General features: G+C 38.4%; 1 protein-coding gene across 1 annotated transcript in view; it reads right to left on the reverse strand.

The window, feature by feature from the left end:
- Nucleotides 1-20905, reverse strand: part of roraa (RAR-related orphan receptor A, paralog a) — a 413583-nt gene that overhangs the window by 117445 nt on the left and 275233 nt on the right. Inside the window, exon 2 of the mRNA XM_088340218.1 lies at nt 19878-19907. Coding sequence (XP_088196344.1) covers nt 19878-19907 — 30 coding nt within the window. The remainder of the gene's footprint in view (nt 1-19877; nt 19908-20905) is intronic.

The raw sequence follows: 20905 nt of genomic DNA on the forward strand, positions 1-20905 counted from the left end.
TGAATTTGAGTTGAATTTGAGTTGAATTTGAGTTGAATTTGAGTTGATTGGAGTTAAATTTGAATTGAATTTGAATTGAATTTGAACTGAGTTTATGCTGAATTTGAACTGAATTTGCAATGTCTTTACTGCATTTCAGAACAACATAATGAACTTTGTGCAACAAGACTACACATAACACTCCAGGATTAAGGATAAACAAGTAATACAGTGCTAAAAGGGAAAAATATGATAAAAGAGTGTCAGAATGAATAGCAAAAAAACATACAAGGTCTGGCCAAAGTTCCAATAATAATGCAATGAAAAATATTGCATCGTAACAATTGTTGGGTCGAAATATGGATGTAAATCTTCACCTGGCGTGACCCAACAGACTGGATGAATTGCAAACCTAATGTACTGATTCATAGTTACCCGTATCTATCCTCTATTTTTCACTTTATTTCGGTACTCTTGACTGAGTAGTCTTGGTTATAATGAATGGTTGAATGAAAGACAAGTTTGACTCCAATTTTCTGTGTCGAGTGAATGAAGGCAGAACCATGTGCGATCCAATCTGATGACACCTGACCACATGCCACCATAGATCCTTTACATTATTTGCCAGAGGCCGCTCTCTTTGAATTTGTCATACACACAAAATATTTATAGAACAAAAGGATCCAAACAGCGCGATATCAAAGCATATTGCGCCTACATAGGTTAAGTGCAGTCGCGTCAACTGTCATCTAATCCAAATCAACAAGACTTTTAATGTTTGACAAGGTCGTAGCTTTTTGTTTTACGGATATTTATAGTATTGAGTTTAAATGCATTTTTCCTCTTAAAACACTAACATTCGAGCCCCAGGTTATTCCAAATCAATTGAGTGGAAGGCGTTAGCATTAAAGTCAGCGTGGCCATAGCGAGTTTACGGAGATTTACACGCCTGCTTTACATTAAATGACCCCTGCAGGCAATAGTGGCAAGACATCTATTATTTACGCCCACCGTTTTGTTTTAGTGGCTGCTCAGTTGTTTCAGACATTCCCTTGGCTTGTAGCGATTTTGTTTCTGTCTTTGGGCACTTTTGCTGGGTTCGACGACGGATCGCGACGGTTCTGGCGTTATCGCCGCCTCGAACCAAGTTGAGTTACCAGACAACGGATGTCACAAGCTGTAAATAATACAGTTGGTGAAGAGATCACTGAGAAATATTAGCCTGAACAAATCATTTCCGTGACTTGTTGTATACTGTGTATATACACTATTCAGCCACATTTTGACATTTAAAATATAACTGGTATCAGGCTTATATGTGCATAGAACCAAATGAACACAAGAAGGTGTGACACAGGCATAGCCATTCAATCCTCCCGTTGGCCCGCTGTAATTCTGGTCTCCTGATAACCACCCCACCCCTTCCCCGATATCTTCTTGTTCAGTCAAATGGCGCTGTTCTGATTGTGTTTGAGAGAGGCCATATCTCATTTTGTTGTGATTTGGTGTGTTTTACTGCTGTTTTGACATTTATGGTGGGTCCCAAGGATGTTTGTGGCAAAGGGAAGGACAAGTGCAAAGCAAACAACAACAATCAAGTCCTATTACTACGCCCACCGTTTGGTTTTAGGGGCTGCAGAGTTGTTTCTTATGTTCCCTCTGCTTGTAGTGAGTTCTTTCTGTCTTGGGGCACTTCAGCAGGGTACTGGTGTTGATTACCGCCGCATCGAACAATGTGCGTGTCGAGTTACCCGACAAAGGTTGTCACTTCGTGGAAAAAATCTGTTTACACGGTCGTTGAAAAGAGATCACTGGCGCCGCTGTAGTGCCACGGCACATCCCGTGGAACAATATTTCAATAGATCAATCGGAATAAGATTTAACAATGAATTGCTCCCGAGCTCTTTTGTGTGAGGCCGCCCTCGGGGACGGAGGGGGAAAAGGATGGGAGAAAGAGGGAAGAAGGTGGGGGAGATTATCACAGGCACGGCAGCCCGTGTGAGAGGCTTAGGCTAGGCGGGGAGGTGGAACCCTGTGAATCCTAATGAACTGGCAAAAACTGCACCACCCATCCCGAAAAACAAACAAAAAAAACAGCTCCATAACCTTGGCGTGAGGGTGATAAGACGGAGGTAGGTGGTGATTAGGAAGCTGAGGCTCGTCCTCGGCAAAGCAAACAGAGCGGGTCATTCTACCCGCGATAATTATGCCCATAACCAGGCATGAGGGATTGGTAATGGACCTGCTTATTCTTCATGCCGCGCAACACCGACCGCTGGGCCTGTCAAGGGGAAAAGCATGATGATGTGTTTTTTTGTTGTTGTTGGTCAGGTGACTCAAGAGTTGCAAAGGAGGTAGAAAAGGGCAGAGGGGGGACTTGGCCTTTGAGGGAGAAGTTAACGAATGAACTTCATTATTGAGGAGCATACCGGGGAGACCCCCGGAGTGTGTGATGTATTACCAAGTCTCCGACCAACACCCTCCCCGATATCACCGATATAGCTGATGCCGAATCTAATGGGGGGCGGGAGGCGTGTAAACTAAAATAGTTAACCTTCTGCCTTGTGGAAAGAAACAAAGGAGAAAACAAGAACAGCCAAGTAGGCAGCTAACAAACGTAGTTTCTTTCAGTTCAAGCACGAATCGCAACAAACAGAAAGATAGAACCCAAAACAGATTTTTATTTTTAAAATATTTTTAATATAACATTTAAAAAAGGGAATCCAAGATTCCTTACAACATCCTGGAATGGAAAGATACAAAACAGAACGTTGACAATTTCCCTGTATTTCAAAGAAGTAAAGCTAAAACTAGTCTTCTTAATTCCTTCGAAAGAAGCTCTCTGTGGGATATATTGAGAATATCAGCCTAATAGTGCTTGACATATTTTTATAAAATTTTCCTCAATCCATTATCTGCATCACTTTACCTCAGTTGGGTCGCGGGGGTGCTGGAGCCCACCCCAGCAGTCTTCGGGCAGTGGGCAGGGGACACCCTGAATTTGTTGCCAACCAGCCAGACAACTCACTTGCATATTCACATATAGGGACAATTTGGACCGGCCAATTAACCTGACATGCATGTTTTTGGAAAGTGGGAGGAACCCGGAGTGCCCTGAGAAAACCCACGCAAGCATGGGGAGAACATGCAAACTCCACACAGGAAAAGTTTGATCTCAAGACCTATCAACAGTGCCAAACACGGGCTAACCACTGTGCTGCCGTGCTGTGCTTTGCGGCTGCTTTATGCAACTTTTCTTACAGCCGCCAAGGGAGCCCAAGCGTTAAAGGTAAGAGTGAGGCACGGGGAATATAGGTATCAAGGAAAACGCAAGTTTAATGCAACTTTGCACTTTGTGCATGAATAAAACTAGCATGAACAGACCCTCGTCACGGAAACGTTGTTAATCGAATGGGGAGGGGTAACTACCATATTGGGAATAATTTTACGAGTCTGTTTATTTGTAAACTGAAATAATGTGGCAACAAGAAGCAACGCCCAACAGAGCACACATGGTTAAGGTGGATTCCTATTCATCTGTCGGCATTATTGTGTTTTGGAGTAAATAATTCACACAGTTGGATTCAATGGATTGTCCTTGATGTAACAAAGTCATTTTTGTGGCCATTTGAACAAGATGAAGACGGCCAAGGGACGTAATGGTGAGTTACGCCAGCTTTAACGTTTTCAAGTATCTTGTTTCGGACTGATCATGATGGATCTCGGATGAGTATATTTTCAAATGGTCAAAGTTAAAATTTTCCAGTGATATGACTAGTGACATTGTATAAACACGTACTTGCTTATCAAAAGTCCGGCGGCCCGTCAGAATGTTAAGTGGTTAAGGTACAGTATATAATTAAAACGCTTTCTGTGTACCGTCTTTTTTGTATATATCTTATGTTTCATTGTGGGCACATGCGGCTTATAGTTAGGTGCGGCTTGTGTATCTGCACATTGTTTTTTTCTTTAAAGATGTACTCGGTGCGCCTTATGGTCCACATTTTGGGGTGGGGAATGGGACTAAGACCATAAGGGGATGCACTTGTACAAGCAATTGCCTGTTTCCAATCAGATTGTTGCTTCCATGTAAACGTAGTCGCTAAATAAACAGTAAGAACTGTATTCTTTCAAAAAGATGGAGTGATTTTTTTCTTCATGATTGCCACCCGAACAAAATTGTTTCGAAAACGGTTTCACCTCTCCAGCGAGTACGTAAGACCTTCACCACCTTTATTTTGTCTTTGTGAATAACAAGGCCATCATTTCCACCTTGTAACTGCTTGGATACTTTCAAGAAGAACTCGTGGCTTTAAAGAACACCTAATGCTCAGTGTGACTTAATTTAGAGGTCCAGCGAGACAAACAAGTCAACACAATGCCGATTACCCTCATTTATTACAAAGCCAGCTACTTTCTTGTCCTTTTTAAAACAACTGACCCACCATAGGGAATGCATGGTTCCTTGAAGATTGAGGGAGATCTTGAGGCAATGTGCGACATGCATCACTTAGCTTCCCCCCATACATGGAGTTTCGACTGCACATGGTGGATCTTACCGAGGTATCTTTATATATTTATTTCTTTTTTTACCATGCACTCGCTCAGCTCTTTTACTTTAGACTTATGAGGATGCCAAAGGTGCAGGGGAGTGATTCATCACAAGGTGTGCTCCTCTTGCACCCTCACACATTAGTAATGTGGTCCGCTGAGGAGGAGTCCTGTCATCAGTCTGTACTTGGACCTTCTGAACAAGGTAGGTCAACAGGAGGCAGCCACAGCTGGCCCACTTTTAGTCTTTCACAACACTTTTAAGTTTCCTCTTGCTACGATAAAACAAATTCTGACAGATATTGTTATAACTTTTAACATGAATATATATATATATATATATATATATATATATATATATATATATATATATATATATATATATATATATATATATATTATTATTATCATCATTATCAACTTCATGACTATTCGTGTTATTTTTGTTTACACGTGTTAGTGTTACTATATTGCTGTCACAATTGTATTATGCAAACTCATTACAATCTAGACCTATATAGACCAAACAATGGTGAAAACTAAATAAAAATAAATAAATGGTGATACATATCATACATAAGTAACTTTTAATAAAACAAAACAGACATATCTGCACAACTCATAGTTAGGTCAGACAAGTGGGAGATTTAATGCTGGATCAATCTCCCATGTCGTTTTGCAAACAATGTTTACTAAATTGTTATCAACGACAATGAGTAAAATTTAAATTCGAATTTATTATAAGAGTGAATGCAGTAAAAAAGACTTTGCACATAAAAATAGACTATGTTATATTGCCTGTTGATCTAATATGACAAATAAAAAAACAATGGACTTGAGTATTTATAACAAGTTATTAAAATAATATTTTTTAAATAATATTTTTCTTGTCTTTGTTTGCTTTATTGCTGTTTGCAAATGATTGTTTATGTTGTTTTTTGACTACGGTAGTGGATCATTCGAATGCCGTTGCAATCTAAATCTCGCTTTTTTGTGTATTTATTTATTTATTTATTTATATTTAAAAACAATTCACTCATTTGCTTAATTTCTCAAAAGTGCGTTCATGATTTCATCATTTCAATTATACATACAATTTTTAAATGGTAAATATCTAAAATGTAGTACCATTTATCAGGCTGCACGGTTGTTGACTGCACAGTTCAGAGGTCCTGGGTTCAATCCCTAAAATCGGCCTTATGATGCAGGTTTTGTTTCCCAATTCCTGAGTTATTTTCGGGTCACTTTGGATTTCCTCCCACATGTCCTTTGCCAACTGTCAGAAGATGGCCGGGTTTCAACACTTTTGCGACACTAGTGAGGATTAGCGGTGCAAAAAAATAAATTAATTAATAATTGTTTTCTACGGACTATATCTTAATAATAGTATTATTCATAATATACATAACCTAATGTAAAAGCAGCCCTTTTGGACTCATGCATGTCACTAAGCATTTTTGAGATAGGAGCTGTGCAATCTGTGCAGTAGACCAGATTAAATTTAATGAGGCCTTATAGTAAATTATTACTGGCTTGCAAAGAGAGAGGGTAAACATGAGGAAGAGCAAACATGAAACAAAAAAATAGTCACAGTTTGGATTAAAAGTTCTCAGTCTCATCCATCTCAAACCGCTAGAAGCCATTCCAACACAAGACTCACAAGTCCTCTTAAATATGCGCAACATTAGCCACAAACACCTGATCATCTGCTATTTCACCACATGTAGTCAGTGTATAAGCCGCTGACCTCAACATGACACATAATTCACATTTAAACACCTGCCTAGGTTTTCATGTTTGTCATTTTACCTTTGCAGATTAGGTGTAAAAAGGCTATTTGAAACCAAAACACGGGATTAAGGGATAATGCTGCTCTGTGTCTTGTGAGTCGACCTTGATTCTGTAATCCAACACAATAATGTAGAGGCGTATTTTCCTCGCTTGTACGTTCAATAGTTGTGCACAGTAGTTCTATCTTTGTATGATGTAATGCAAAATGGTGTCATTTTATTGCTGATGTCAAAATATTGTCGTTATTATTAACAGTTAGACTCAAATTCAACAGAATGAATGGTTGTAAACACAAGGAAATGCATACTATGCAGTGACAGATTAATTCACAGTTAAATGAATGCAAACGAGATTATTTTATGTTGGAATATTGTAATGTGTCATTGCCTAAATTAAGTCATATTTGCTCAATGTCTTACATTTTCATTTATTCGGTCATAATTGTATAGTTTTTGTATTGTTTCGGTTGTATTTTATCTGGAGTTGAACGCGGCTTGGGCTCGTCATATCAGTTTCTGTTAGAACTGGTTTCGAACAAAAGCACATTTTCGAGTGGAAACATCCACCACTACTACTTTGTGAGTGTTCTGTGTTCCTTAAATATACGGTGATATAAGAGTGCTTGTCTGTTTCCGAAGGTTTACCTATTTGTGCCCAGAATTTTCTGTAATAAATACTTTAAAATAACTGATCTCAGAGTGAGTATTTTGACCGACATTTCGTCTAATGACCCGGATGTAACAACAAACACGTGAAAGAAAAAAAAACAAACATTTATTGTTCACTTTATCTTAACTTTTTTTAGATTAGGATTTTTTTTTTACTTTTTTATCAATCCAGAAAGCCAACAATATTTGGTGAGCTGAAAATGTGTGAGGGCCGATTATTCAACCAGATATTCTTTGAACAGTCCTTAATAAATTCCCCCTTTGTGAAATGTTTGCAGTGCTTGGCAATCAGCGCCACTACCTTGTAGCTCGCCATAGTATCGTTTCATTTGACTCGCAGGATCTTGTGAAAAATCGCTGCTGTGCCTTTACAACAGGTGAAGCAATCGCCTTTTCACAGTGTTTGTTTCCAGTTAGCTTTTTGTAGTCAGCATGTTTTGTCTGGCAGTGCCCTTTTGATATTACAGTATATTCTTTGACAAAAGCCAAAATCTCTTGGCAAATTAGGCAGCCGCAGTTGTTTTGAATTTCAGTTAAAAAAATACTCTGATTTCCACTTTCCTGGAAGCAGTGGCCCTCACAGTCAACTTTCCTTTTTTTTAAATTTACAGTTGCCATGCTAAAAATGGGGCGGGATACAATTCTCACAGAAAGCCAGGCCAAGGTAGTTAAGGGGCTACTGACACCATCTGGTGAAATAGTTATCATTTTTGTACAGATTTATTTTACACTGCGGTTAACATTACTAGCAGGCCACATATTATTGATTTTATGACGGACGCCGCGGGTCGGTATAAAAATGATCACGGGCCTCTGACTGACCCCCGGCTGTACTTCCATGCCTGATTTGGGTCTCTTTAAGAATATGTTTCCAGTGTGTTGTAACAAATGTTCAAAACAAAATAAAACTATATGTTTTTCTAACAGAAACAAAAAAGACCAAAGCAAGTTCTTTGATTTGTTTACACTGAATATTTGCAGGAACAAAGTGGTTGCCATTGGACCCAATACAAAGCAGGTATACCCTCAACACTCTGGTGCTTATTTTCCCGACTCCATAACTTCTACCCCGTTTCTTTATTTTCCACTCGCGCCGCCTTAGACGGAGTTGAATGGAAACCCGCCTTTGATGTCTGCGATCCGATAATGCTGAGCAGTAGAAATCCGCATGCCTGTTATCTGGAGAATCTTAATGATGACGGCAAGCTTCACAATGGGTTAACTACCACATCTCGCTGTTTCTCACACCCACAGAAACACAAATTGATAGCAGCGAGAAAACAGACAAAAAAGGGGTAGGGGAAACTTCTCTGTAATATGGCAGAATCAACAAATTGTGCACAATGTGATTATCACACGGGTCACTATAATATGACTCCAAAGCTTATAGAAGCATTATTCTTTTATTCTTTTCAGATTCAGACAGTTGTCTGTTGATTTTCAGTTTGGCAAAAAACAACACAAGACATTTAAAAATATATATATATTGTTTTACATTATAATATAATTGCTCGATTTGTTCAAATATTTTGCTTCTCCTTACAAACATTAAGTATTGGATATATTCCTGATGATTTGAGTATTCCCCTCACCACTTCAAGGTTCAATTATTTCAAATGATCCCTATTGCTGAGTTTTATTTCCTAACATTTTGTGACATTTGGTACCTGGTTTCTGTTAGTTGCCTATTAAAAAAATCATTAGTATCACCTGTTATGTTTCGATAATATTTAATATGAAGTATATTGTTATACTTTAGACATTTATTTAATATTTCTATAATTGTGCTGACTTTTTATCATGGTTATTTAATTTCCAATTCAATTACATTTATTTTTGTGAATCGTGAAAATTCCAATTCGTATATATATAGTTATATAATTATATTTGATTTAATCTTAAGCAATATGTGGATTGAGTCAAGGCGATTCCAGTAATTATATATATATATATATATATATATATATATATATATATATAGATATAGATATAGATATAATCATGGACAATTCATAACATCCACTACACATCATTATATCCAGACAGAAGAGCAGCTTCAGCGACAGACTGCTGTCACTGTCTTTTCTCCCTCATGCCATGAGGCTCTTTAACTCCACCCGGCAGAGTAAAAGCCCACATTAAACCACACCCCCTACATTGCATATTACCTAATTTTATTGCAATATGTATTCTGTTTAGCACTATCTAGATACTCTATAGAACACGCTACAGTGGGTATTTGCGTGTCACATTGGGTATTTGAATATTGTATTCTTTTATTTTATTGTTCTCAGCGAAGGGATGCTCCTGGAAATGTAATTTTCCCTGCAGGGATGAATAAAGTATCTATCTATATATATATCTTTTTTTATGGTGATATCATGTGTTTTTTTTAATGATCTGTTATAATTTTTCCGTTTATTTTATATACTAATGTGAAATAAGTGAGTACACTGAGGGAAGAATACCAAGATTAGGTTCAGCTTTTTCCCTTCAGCCCTTTTCCTCAACTGTATTGTGAAGTTATGAATTTCTCGATTAAAACCTTGCTTTTTGTGATGAAGAGACATATATCCATAAAATGTAATCATATTTATCTTCATTTTGGATCCCTTTCCTTCTCAGGTGTTTCAAAGTCAAGGTCCGTGGGCTACATCTGGCCCCTGATGAGCTTGATAATTATTGTATCATAGACTACGAATTGTTACAATTTTTTTAACGTCTTCTCGCATTTTGTTTTATTGCAGTTTAGTGAGCAAAATAAAATTGCTATAATTTATTTTACAGTAGTGATACATTTACAGTTGAGTAGACTCTCAAAATAAAGAGAAGAGAATGGATTTTGAACATGCAAGGAAGACATGTAGAGAAACCTTCATGTAAGAAAGCTGTTCAAATAGCCCTCCCTTGAGCTCTCTCTTTTTATTATTTTCTATTATCTTCTAAGTTAAAAAAAAGTATGTCCTTAACTGTATGGAAATCGAAGAGCAGCAACGTGATTGGCCAATAGTGACAATGATGAAATAGTCAAAACTACAAACAACAGTGCGCAATAACAGTCCAAAAAACAAACTGGCATACTATGGCATCTCCTTTGCAGGTGTTCACTATCAAAAACAGAAGTAACTTATGATTTCCCCCTCATCAAGTTGGTTCATTTAGGTTTATAAGAACACATGCGTCAGTTTTAAACATTTTAACAATCGAACAGTCCGGCCTTTGGCTTGTAGTTTAAAAATATTTAATTGCCGCTTTCATTTGTTTGACATTGACGACCCTGCTGAATGTAAATATCTGAAAGACTGATGAAATGTATACAACTAAGATATTGAAAGCATTGTCTGAATTTCTGAGTCTCTTGTTTAGAACGATGCTTAGAACGAGACAACTAGCTGTACACAAGGTTCGTTCAGTCACTTACTGCATAATTCAAGAATTGCTAAATTATGCATATGAATTTTCCTTGGCTTAATTTGTGCCCAATATTGCATCAGCGTCTGGAAAAAGCCACCAAGGAATATTGCTGAAAATTGATTTTCTTCTACGTCTTACGAGTGTTAAATTGCTGTGGACGCCAGGGGCACAAGGACGGCGGGCGGTGCCCCGCCCATATTGTTCCATGACCTCCGCGTCCCTCCATGTATCAAACCGTCCGAACTGACACAGATTGTGTTTGACTTTGCGCACGTGGACGACCTGACGCGTGATTGATAACGTGCACTCGTTCGAGTCCCGTCCGACCACGGCCCACGACCTCGCCCGAGTCGGCAAGAGAACTGAAACAGTAGGCTGCAGATGGAGCCGGCTCATTTTTTGGCAGGCCTCTTCCAGGCATTGTGTTACCGTATATTCCAGACTGCAGATCGCATCCCATAAAAGCCTTATGCTCAAATCTAGAGCCCAACTCTGTATTTTCTTTGTACAAGCCTCAAAGGATTTTAAACCGCGGTCTTAAAAAGTTGCAAAAATGAACTAATTCACATCCATTTCTTACATGTTAAGCCAGATGTACTCCTGTTGCCAACGCCCCCTACACCTGACACTGTTTCAGTTGTGTCTGTTTTCAGTTCTGCTCAGTTCTGTTCAGTTATGTCATGTGTTTTCAGAACCATCCAAAGTGGCAATTGCAAAGATGGCATAGATATTTACTACTATGCAGGAAGAAAAGGCTAATAAGGGCTACGCCATGTAAAATCAGATCCCTGTATCTCTAGACCAGTAGTCAGCAACTAGCGAGCTGCAGACCAGAACCGCCTCGTGGGCTGTTTGGTACTGAAAAAGTGTGCATATTTTTGGATTAAACAATACTTATTGTATAGACGTGCTTTTTTTCTTTTTTTTTTTACCACAAAAAAAACAACCCAAAGTACACACACACATATATATATATATATATATATATATATATATATATATATTGCCCTGTGATTGGCAGGCAACCAGTTCAGGGTATCCCCTGCCCACTTCCCGAGGATAGCTGAGATGGCATGCAGCACCCCCGTGACCCTACTGAGGATAAGATGTGGAAATATATATATATATACATATATACATATATATATATATATATACCATATGCAGCTGACCGTGTTTGCTTAGTATCGGATACATTTGGAAATCAGACCTGGATTGTAGATTTGAGAGCACTGAATCGTAATCATTAGACCTCTAGGGAATTAAAAGAAAAGGCCAAGTTAAACAACGTTCTAAAACGATTCAAGATAGTGTGATGAGATACAATATAGGGCCTTTGCAAAATATAATGCCTGTGTCATCAAGATCCTTAGTGGTCTAGTGGTTACACAGTGTATTTAGGGTTTTTATTATAATTATTATGATTATCATTATTACTGTTATCATTGGAATTATGAATTATATTCTTGGGCCGGGCAGCAAGAATATTGTCAAAAAATAAACCAGTACGTGATACCGAAAAGGTTGCGGACAACTGCTCAAGACAACAGTGCTAAGGCAGCAATATTGTGGAGAATAGTACCAGATTGCAACAAAAACATGTTATTTTGTGAAGTTGTCATTGGTAGTTTTCGGGGCAATAGACCAAATTGCTAGTTCTTCGAGGATTAAAGACAACTCCATTGAACTGCCAATAACTCGATTGCTACGGAAAGAGAAGTGCAGTATTTTTTATTAATAACTTCCACTGCTGTTAAATTCATATGTAAAAATTGAGGACATCATACGTGTATGTTGTACATATTGAATAAATGTGAATTTCCCTTCGGGGATGAACAAAGTATCTATCTATCTATCTATCTATCTATCTATCTATCTATCTAAAGTAATCTCAAACTTTGAATTTTGCTCCTGTTATTTATTATATCAAAGCGTGGACAACACATGGACACACTTTTGAAAGGTCTTATAGATGTTTCCACAGTATTTTGTTATTAGATCGCATACAATGTGGAAAAGAGCAGCTTGCCGTTTTTTCTCAATGCCGCCAAAGAAAAAGAAAAAACAAAAACAAAAAGCAACAACGCACCATATTTAAAGTCCATGTGGCTAATAGTCCGGAATTGACGGTGCACTTGTCTTGCAGTTTGAGAACACTATGCGGTGGACCTGGCATGACACATGATAGGTGGGGCTGACAAGGCCTTTGTAGGATTCATTAAAAGACCAAGAGAATAAGCAGATTCAGTGTCAACAAAGGCAGGTGTACCTCGGTCGGTGCAAAAAGCTGTTAAGCGCCCCTTTCGCTTCATTCCGAAGAATTCCAGAACCCCCAGGTGGTGATCAAAAGCAGTCCGGGAACAACTTATGTAAAGAAAGTCCGTGCACAAAGGCCATTTGCAATTTCACAAACTGGCGACTCGTAACGCATTTACTGAAAAATGAAGGCCTGCCATATTGTGTTGGGAGTGGAGAAAGGATGTCCGCCAGGAAAAATGGAGAAAAATCACACTGGCCTGGTTTACGACAAATAGATAGCTTTATTGATTTCCCTTTAACAGCCACTGTCCATTCCTCACTGTTGTGATTACACTGACCTATTTTTGAAAAAAATATAGATTAAACCAAAACATCCAAAAAGAAAATGCTCCTTTTGTGGCACAGGCAAAAAAGAGGGTGATGAAACATAACCTTCAATGGGGGAGGAGAAGAAAAAAAAAGACAATTTAATGTCTGAGAGAGGGAAAAAAAAAGCACCCTGCTGGGAGCGAAATAACTTTCCACAGAGAGAGCGTCAGCGCTTTGTGCGGTCCTGCATTGTCAAGTATATGAAAAATAAAAATGACATTCAAATGAGTTATTTGAACATAATGAAAGCAATATAACACGGATGTCAGTTTAAACAGTACTACCAACTGTAAGAGTTAGCAACACGGACGAGAAAATCATTGGCTGGTCTGTTCCCAGGTTAGAGGACATTACTAGCTCTCGATACCGCAAACAAATCAATATTTTTTATGAAATTGGGTACTAGCTCATGTGTGGCCCTCCTTTTGGTTTGTTTCTTTCCTCATATCGGGATTGTTTGAATTTTTCCTTGCCCTCATGCAGGTTTTAGATCAGAAGGTCTTGTAAATATGACTGAGACTCTGTGATTAGGGGATATACAAATAAAAGTGACTTGACATAACTTAAAGAGCTCCTTTCACCCTGGCCACCACCTCTCTGACCTGTTGCCCTTTGCTGGGCCCCAAAGGTCATTTAAGACAAGGAATAACATATTCAGGGACAGTTAATTCGCCAGGGCAATTACCTTGGCAGTTGTATCGGAAATGTGGTTTACTGCTAAATTGTATTGCAATACTTTTCATTGCACTATTGTTACGATGCACAATTTCTCATTAGGAAAATAAATTGCACTCACAATATAGGTCAGTCTTTGAGCACTAGCTTGTTAATAGTTCTGCCTACTTATACTGAAATTCTTTTGACTCATTTTTTTCAGTTTTCGGTCTTCATTGCATGTTCATCCTGGTGTACCATGACTAATCTCGTTGCAAACAATGTTCACTAAGTTATTATCAATGACAATAAAGACTATTTTTTAAAATTTTTAATTCTGCTTTGTTGTATCGTATGTTTGCTTCTCGCCGAGCATCTTTTCCCGGATTCTTTCAGCAGCTCCGGGGACCCGACGCTGGCTGATCTTCATAATCAGCCCAGGCACGACAACGCAACTAGATGCGCTCCCCACTTGAGCGCAAGCAGCAAATCCCCGCAGAGCGGAATCAAGGCAACGATGTGATGAAACACCCTCAAACAACATGCCGGCCAAAAGCCAAGCCAAGTCAGCGTGGACTGCCCTGGGCTATTCCACAGGAGTGCTCATGTTGCTAAGAAAAATTAGCCAGCCACTGGGACATATTATTCCCTTAAATTGGCAATATGTCGCAGGAGGAATGGTCAGGTTTGATCAGGCTCTACAGGCCCCAAAAAATCCCAGCAGTGAAACTGACTGACTGAGAAACTTTAGCTGTGCCACATGAACGTAAATCATTAGGTTATATCGCGGCAGATTGGCGGAATTATTTCTGTGGGTCGCATTCCCTTAAAAAAAAAAAAAAAAAAAAAAGACAGTAGATACGCGCTTCGGCAAATAAATGAAGATACAGCAGCGGGGCCATGCTTCACAGTCAGTGAAGGAGTCTGTCAGCACACAATAAATAGAACAACACATTACAAAAGGGAGGGAGGAGCTCCAGTTTGTTACTGAAATAGAGGAATGATGATGAGTAGTTTTAGATGTTATCATTGACATTTTCAAATAAGTCACAAGAAGGAACCATGCCATATGGCGGAAAAATAAACCTTTTTCAAAACTGCATTTTTGGGTTTACAGTTAATTGGACTCAAAGTGACAATTATTTAAGATTGGACCAGTTATTATCACATGCAAAGATGATTGAAAAACAACAAAAATGGCTTTAACTGGCTTCCACAAAATTATCAAACCATTACAGAGCAGATTTTATTAGATCCCATCCATCCTTTTAATTTTTTATCTGGAACTTGATGTGGCTTACCAAAAGGGAAAACAACAATCACAGAGACCAAAGCTCAATACCCACTTTTAAGGACAAAATGTTGGGTGTGCAAAACCACCAAGATGGAGGCTGGACCTCACTTTTAATTCCTTAATAAATGGCTCCAAGTAAATAAACTACTTGCTGTTTGACTGGTCATATCCCTCGAGAAGGGTGACCGATGACCGTCAACACAAAGTAGGAAAATGGAGAAGGGACATTTTGCAACCGGATTTGGTCCTTAATAATTGATTTGTTTTTCTTACCGATCAACTTTTTAGTTTTAAAAAGTTTATTTGTAACACAAACCATAATACATAACAGTCTCCTTTGAACCACACGACAAAAAAAAAAAAAAGTGATTAATTCCTGGAATCGGGAGATCGGTTCTGTTTGAGAAGAGCATCCTGGCTACGTGACCTCTGGGTGTGTACGAACCACCTTGTGGCTACAGTTCTTGCATCAGATGCCAGATTAGGACAGAAACGTCAGTCCCAGCATATTATCTGCTGCAGCAGAACATTTCTCACGCCAAGTACAAAGTCCTCTGACAGAAGAATCGTTCTGCCCAGAGCATGCGGTAAGGGCAATTTGAGAGGAAGATCTATAAAGTCTAAACAGTAAAGTTTAAAAGCTAAATGTCTCAAATATGAATTCATAAGACAAACAAGTATTATTCAAACATTTATTCTACTTTAAAAACAATGTAAATAGTTATAGTTACACAATACTTCTTCCAAAAGTAACCACGTTTACTCCATAGTAAAATAAACTAGTTATTAGGGAAATAAACTATTCACACAATTAAAAAAAAAAATGTTGTATGTCAAATAAGTCAACATTTTCTGAGCAGTATTTGAGTCCTTTAATAGAGAAGACCTTGTTATAAGACCTTGTAAAAAAAAAAGGGGGGGTTTAATGAATTAAAGCTGACATTTACAACCTGAGACAATTGGTCAAGTAGACAAAGCCTAATGTACTTTAAGTAATTTGTCCACAACAAAAGTACATCATAAAAAAAACGAAATTAAGATTTACTCTGTAAAATAAATCACAATCTCTTGTCAGGCAACAGCTAGGGTATACATAAACTGTTGTAATTTAATTCAACAAAAACAAACAGTTCAACAATATAAAGTGTGTTTAACACTGCAGTGTAAAATTAATAAATCAAACTCTTACAACCCAAGACAACTAGTCAAGTAGATAACTGCAAGTGCATTTAAAATATTTTGTTCACAACAAAAGTCAAAATTAAAGCAATATAAAGTGACTATATAATCCCTCTCTCTAACTCTCTCACTTTCTCAATCTATATCCTCCCACTCTCTCTATCCCTATATCTTGCAGTTTTGGAAGACTTAGTGTTTAAAGGGCCATGAACCATTAAGGGAGAATCCTACAGTCGTTTCCCCAAATGAGGCGTTAAATATTTTAAATTCAATAGCGCTATTACTCGTGGTATTACGGTAGGACGTTCTCCATTGTGTGACGTCATCACACACACATTGTTTTGTGTTATTGTCTTTAACTGTTGTGTCAGCTTGAATGAGATCTGTGTTCATGTTTGTATTTTGTTGGTGAATTAATATGCCAAAAGGCTGAGCAGGATGTCCTGCTTATCTATGTTGAATCTTACTAGATAAAGTAACGCACCACGTTTAACCATCAGTAAGGGGAACAGCGCGGTAACTGCAGAAAAATAAAAATGTTACATCACCCAGTTACTGAAAAAATAACACTGTTATGTAATGGCGCCATTTATAATGTCATTATTCTCAACATTGCTACTATTACAAAAAAACGTACTTTTGAGATTCTAAACAATCACAACTAGCTATCAAATTAACTAAATACCTAACACAGTTCAACAAGTGTTTCTAACCAATCACTCAGTGGCCTTTTGTAACACACCATCCACTTTTCAAGGCTATGACGGTGTACACTAACATTTGACATTTAACCCTCCCTTCAAGGAATCTATTAAAAATTACTAAGTTTAGGGTGTTGAAATGTAGGAGCCAACAAATAACTAAATGAATGGTTAAAAGACAAAATGTTAAGTGACAAACTCACTAAGTAAATAAATAGCTAGCTCACTCAGTGACGTGAGAGACTACTAAGTACCTAGGTAACCAACTTACACAAATGAACAAACTAACTTGGTCGGTCGCTAGCTCGCTTTCTCGTTCAGCAACACACTGACCAGCCAACCAGTTGACTAGCTTAGCACCCAACTCACTCAGCTATTAAAGAGTGCATAATGTGTCTGATAGGAGTCCAATAAAGAAACATAATTCACTCAAAAATACAAACTGCCTATGGTCAGTCAGAAAACTAATCAACTAACAAACTCGGAAAAAAACAAATGCATTTGATTAAACATTTTACCCAGTAAGAATTGCAAGCAACTAACAATGCATTAACGGTAACAAAGTCACTTATCTTTCATACTATCAAGGGTAAATATATGACTCACACTGAATCACACTGACTCACTCTTTCTCTGAAGTGACTAGTAATAAACTTTAGGTTGACAGTAACCCTGGAAAATACCTACCTACCTTCCGACTGACCTGCCTACCTGGCTAACTTACCAAACTCTCAGGGCCGCACAATGACCAACCTGCCAACTATGTAGCCACCCAGCTTAACACCTTACTGACTCACTTAAGTTTAGTGTGCTATAAAATAGAGTATGATATGTCTGATATAAAAGTCTAAGCCAATAAAAAAGGACCCATTAAGGAGAGGATGATTCGGCCACATGAGTATCTGTTTTCATCTAGACGACTACATCTTGTGATAGCTCAATGATGAGTCCACTCGGGTGGGTGGGAAATGGAAGCGAAATGGAGAAGAGACTGCCAGCGAACAGCTGCCCTTGTAATTTATATTGATGAGGGGACTGGCATGGAGAGAAGCTTGCAGCAGTTTGATCACTCCGAGGGGCCGCGTGGGAGACTAAGCACAGACAGAAGTCCGTCCCGGTGGTAAACAGCGGTAAGACCCCGTAAACACATATGTCCATACATCCACACGTATCATTTGTGACCATGTTCCGATAGTGTTTCCGCCTCGTTATTCTCATTGCAGGATGATCATTTTTGATTCCGCGAGTCATATAATCACCATGTTTTACTCCCACTAACTGGCCCTTCAAGTACGTCTTGTGGACACACTTGTGATGAGCTGCTTCCTATCCGCCAGGCACAGCAATCAAGTACTTGTTAAGGGCCTTTACTTTGATTTCCTCCCATGGACGAGATTTGAATATTTCCCAGTGAAAATGAGACAGAATAGTCCAGTTTTTGCCCAGGGCTTTGAACCCAACACTCCTATATCATGCTCTTTGATTCCAGGCTCCTTCCGGTGTGGAGGTGCCTAGCGCTACGCTAATTAAGAACGGATAGTCCGACGGCGGATGGGGTAGGGGGAGTTGTGGCGTTTCTATTTCACCTTCAACACTTATACGTGTCAACCTCAGCCGATACTTACACGCATACCTGTATGTAGACAGACGGCCATATTGGATGGGCCCAACGGATGCGGTTTGATGTTATCACGGGTCTACACTACACATTGAGAAACAGCTTATTTTTTATATTCTAAGAAACAATACGCCTGGACAGAAGCAAAAAGTGTAACAGTGTTTTCCACAGTAAGGTAGAAGTGTAGAGTATCAAATAATTTGCCCTTGCGTCTGATTTGGGAAGGCGCAGCAAAATTTTATGCAATCTCCTATAATGGGAAGGATCTCAAGGAAGAGCCCTCTGGCTTCTCTTGGACTTAGGTTTTATCGGAGCGATCAGGAGCAACGGTCGGCCCGCCACGGGCCCTTTCTGCCAACCCTGATTAACCCGTGTTGGAATCGGGAGCAATTATTTTGCAAAACATCGATTTATACACGTGTGACTGTTCATCAATTCTTCACCAGCGTTCTGAAAATTGAAAAGGCAGCTGCGTTCTGATGAGGAAAGGCTGCAGTGATGATTGGCGGCACATAAAAAAAAAAAGAAAAAGACAAAAATTCTCAACTATGATTGATGGTGTCGAAGCGAGATTTGTTGTTTCTTAACTGCGAGTGATAATGTCAAAAGGGGATTTGTTGTTGTTTTTGCAACTTTCGGGGCAATATTTTAGGTATACAATTACATAATACATTTTAGGGATGTATGATCTAATTTTTAGTCTTTAGCCGTCATCTTTATCGAAAAATACATATTCATACTTTTGGTACTGTGCAAATGGTCTGCATTTCTAAATGGTCTGCATTTATATGGCGCTTTTTAAGTCACTGACCTCCCAAAGCAATTTATAATGTGCTTCACACTTACACATTCACACACACTCACACACCGATAGCAGCGTCAGCCATGCCGGGCAACTACCTGCCTATCGGGGGCAGTGTCTTGCCCAAGGACACTTTGACATAAAACACAGAGGAACCAAATTATATATATATATATATATATATATATATATATATATATATATATATATATAGATAATATACATATTCCTTTTTAAACATTCAATTCCTTCATCTTTGCTAACGTGACTGAATCGGCGAGCAATGGAAGGTTAGAGACCACAATGCAACAGAACATCCGGTTGCTAGGGTGCAAGGCCTCTTTGAGGGAACAAAGAGACGCCTCAGTGAGGCGCCTTCCGCCCTCTGCATGATTAGCAGGCAGTCATATGACAACATTTTTCATTTCCGCTTTGTTGCATTGTGTGCGGGAAAACCAAAGTCAACAAGATATTCTTTTGGTGAAATCACATTAGGCAAATACCTAATAATGAATCTGATGACATGGAAGTAAACATCGGTAACTTCTGTGTAAATAAGGTTCTAGGAATCAACTCATACAATGTAGAAAGTACTCACATGTGTGTGTCTTCTTTGTTACGGAAATGCCTGCAAACACAAGGTCAATTGGATTATTACCACAAAAGCAAAAACACAATGTCATGCATGTGAAAATAAACAATTTGTTGAAATGAAGTGCAAAAAGAGTACTAACTTATTGAGAAACTGCACGTTGAATATAGCTGAAACATTTTTCAAGCAATTTTTCAGCAAATTCAGAGACGTAAATCATAAATCATGTATTTTGAAGAGCCACAAATACATCTGTGATTTACATTTGCCATTTTAAATATTTAGTGTTATTAAGACATTATTTTTAGATCTTGAGCAAATTGTGAACATATTTGTTTTCGGGCCATCTCTCTCACCATATAGATGTTGGATAGACGTGCCAAATGACACAGGGTAACACTACTATATATTTTTGCATGGCCCATAATCAATGTTCATAACTAATAAGTAATCCATACACTAAAACACATCTCATAGAACCCTGTTTAGCTGTAGCATGCACAGGGCGATGGCACTTCATCGGACAATGCCATACAAACTAATGCACGCTGCCATTAAGCAAGAGGCAAGGATAAATGCAATGTCGCAGTAAAGTTTCCAGAGAAGAGCGTTAGCATCATTTTTAAGCAGATTTGTTGCGAAACATGTCAACAATTTTAAGTATTACAAGAAATTTCACACCAAATTAAATCACTTTTCAACCTTGAAAACTACATTTTCAAGGATTTCACGCAGCCGTAGGAACCCTGCACACATTTAAAGAAAGCCCAACACAATTAATTTGTAAGCATTTAGCATTTTAGTATTTCCTGAAGCTGTCCAACCCTCCTGGCTTTTGAGATCAACGAGGTGACTGTCACAATGTATGTATTTACCAAATTATCACTGTCCTCTATGGATTATCCAAACATATGATGGAAAACAGTGCATTTACATAATCACTTTGACATCACGTATGATCAAATATGCTATCTATTGTACTACAAAATCCTTCATGATGGTGTCGGTTAATCCAAAAGCTTTGTATACAAAAC

This window comes from Urocampus carinirostris, chromosome 7 (assembly GCF_059441175.1).
Source record: "Urocampus carinirostris isolate Australia breed hairy pipefish chromosome 7, RoL_Ucar_1.0, whole genome shotgun sequence".
Classification (NCBI taxonomy): Eukaryota; Metazoa; Chordata; class Actinopteri; order Syngnathiformes; family Syngnathidae; genus Urocampus; species Urocampus carinirostris.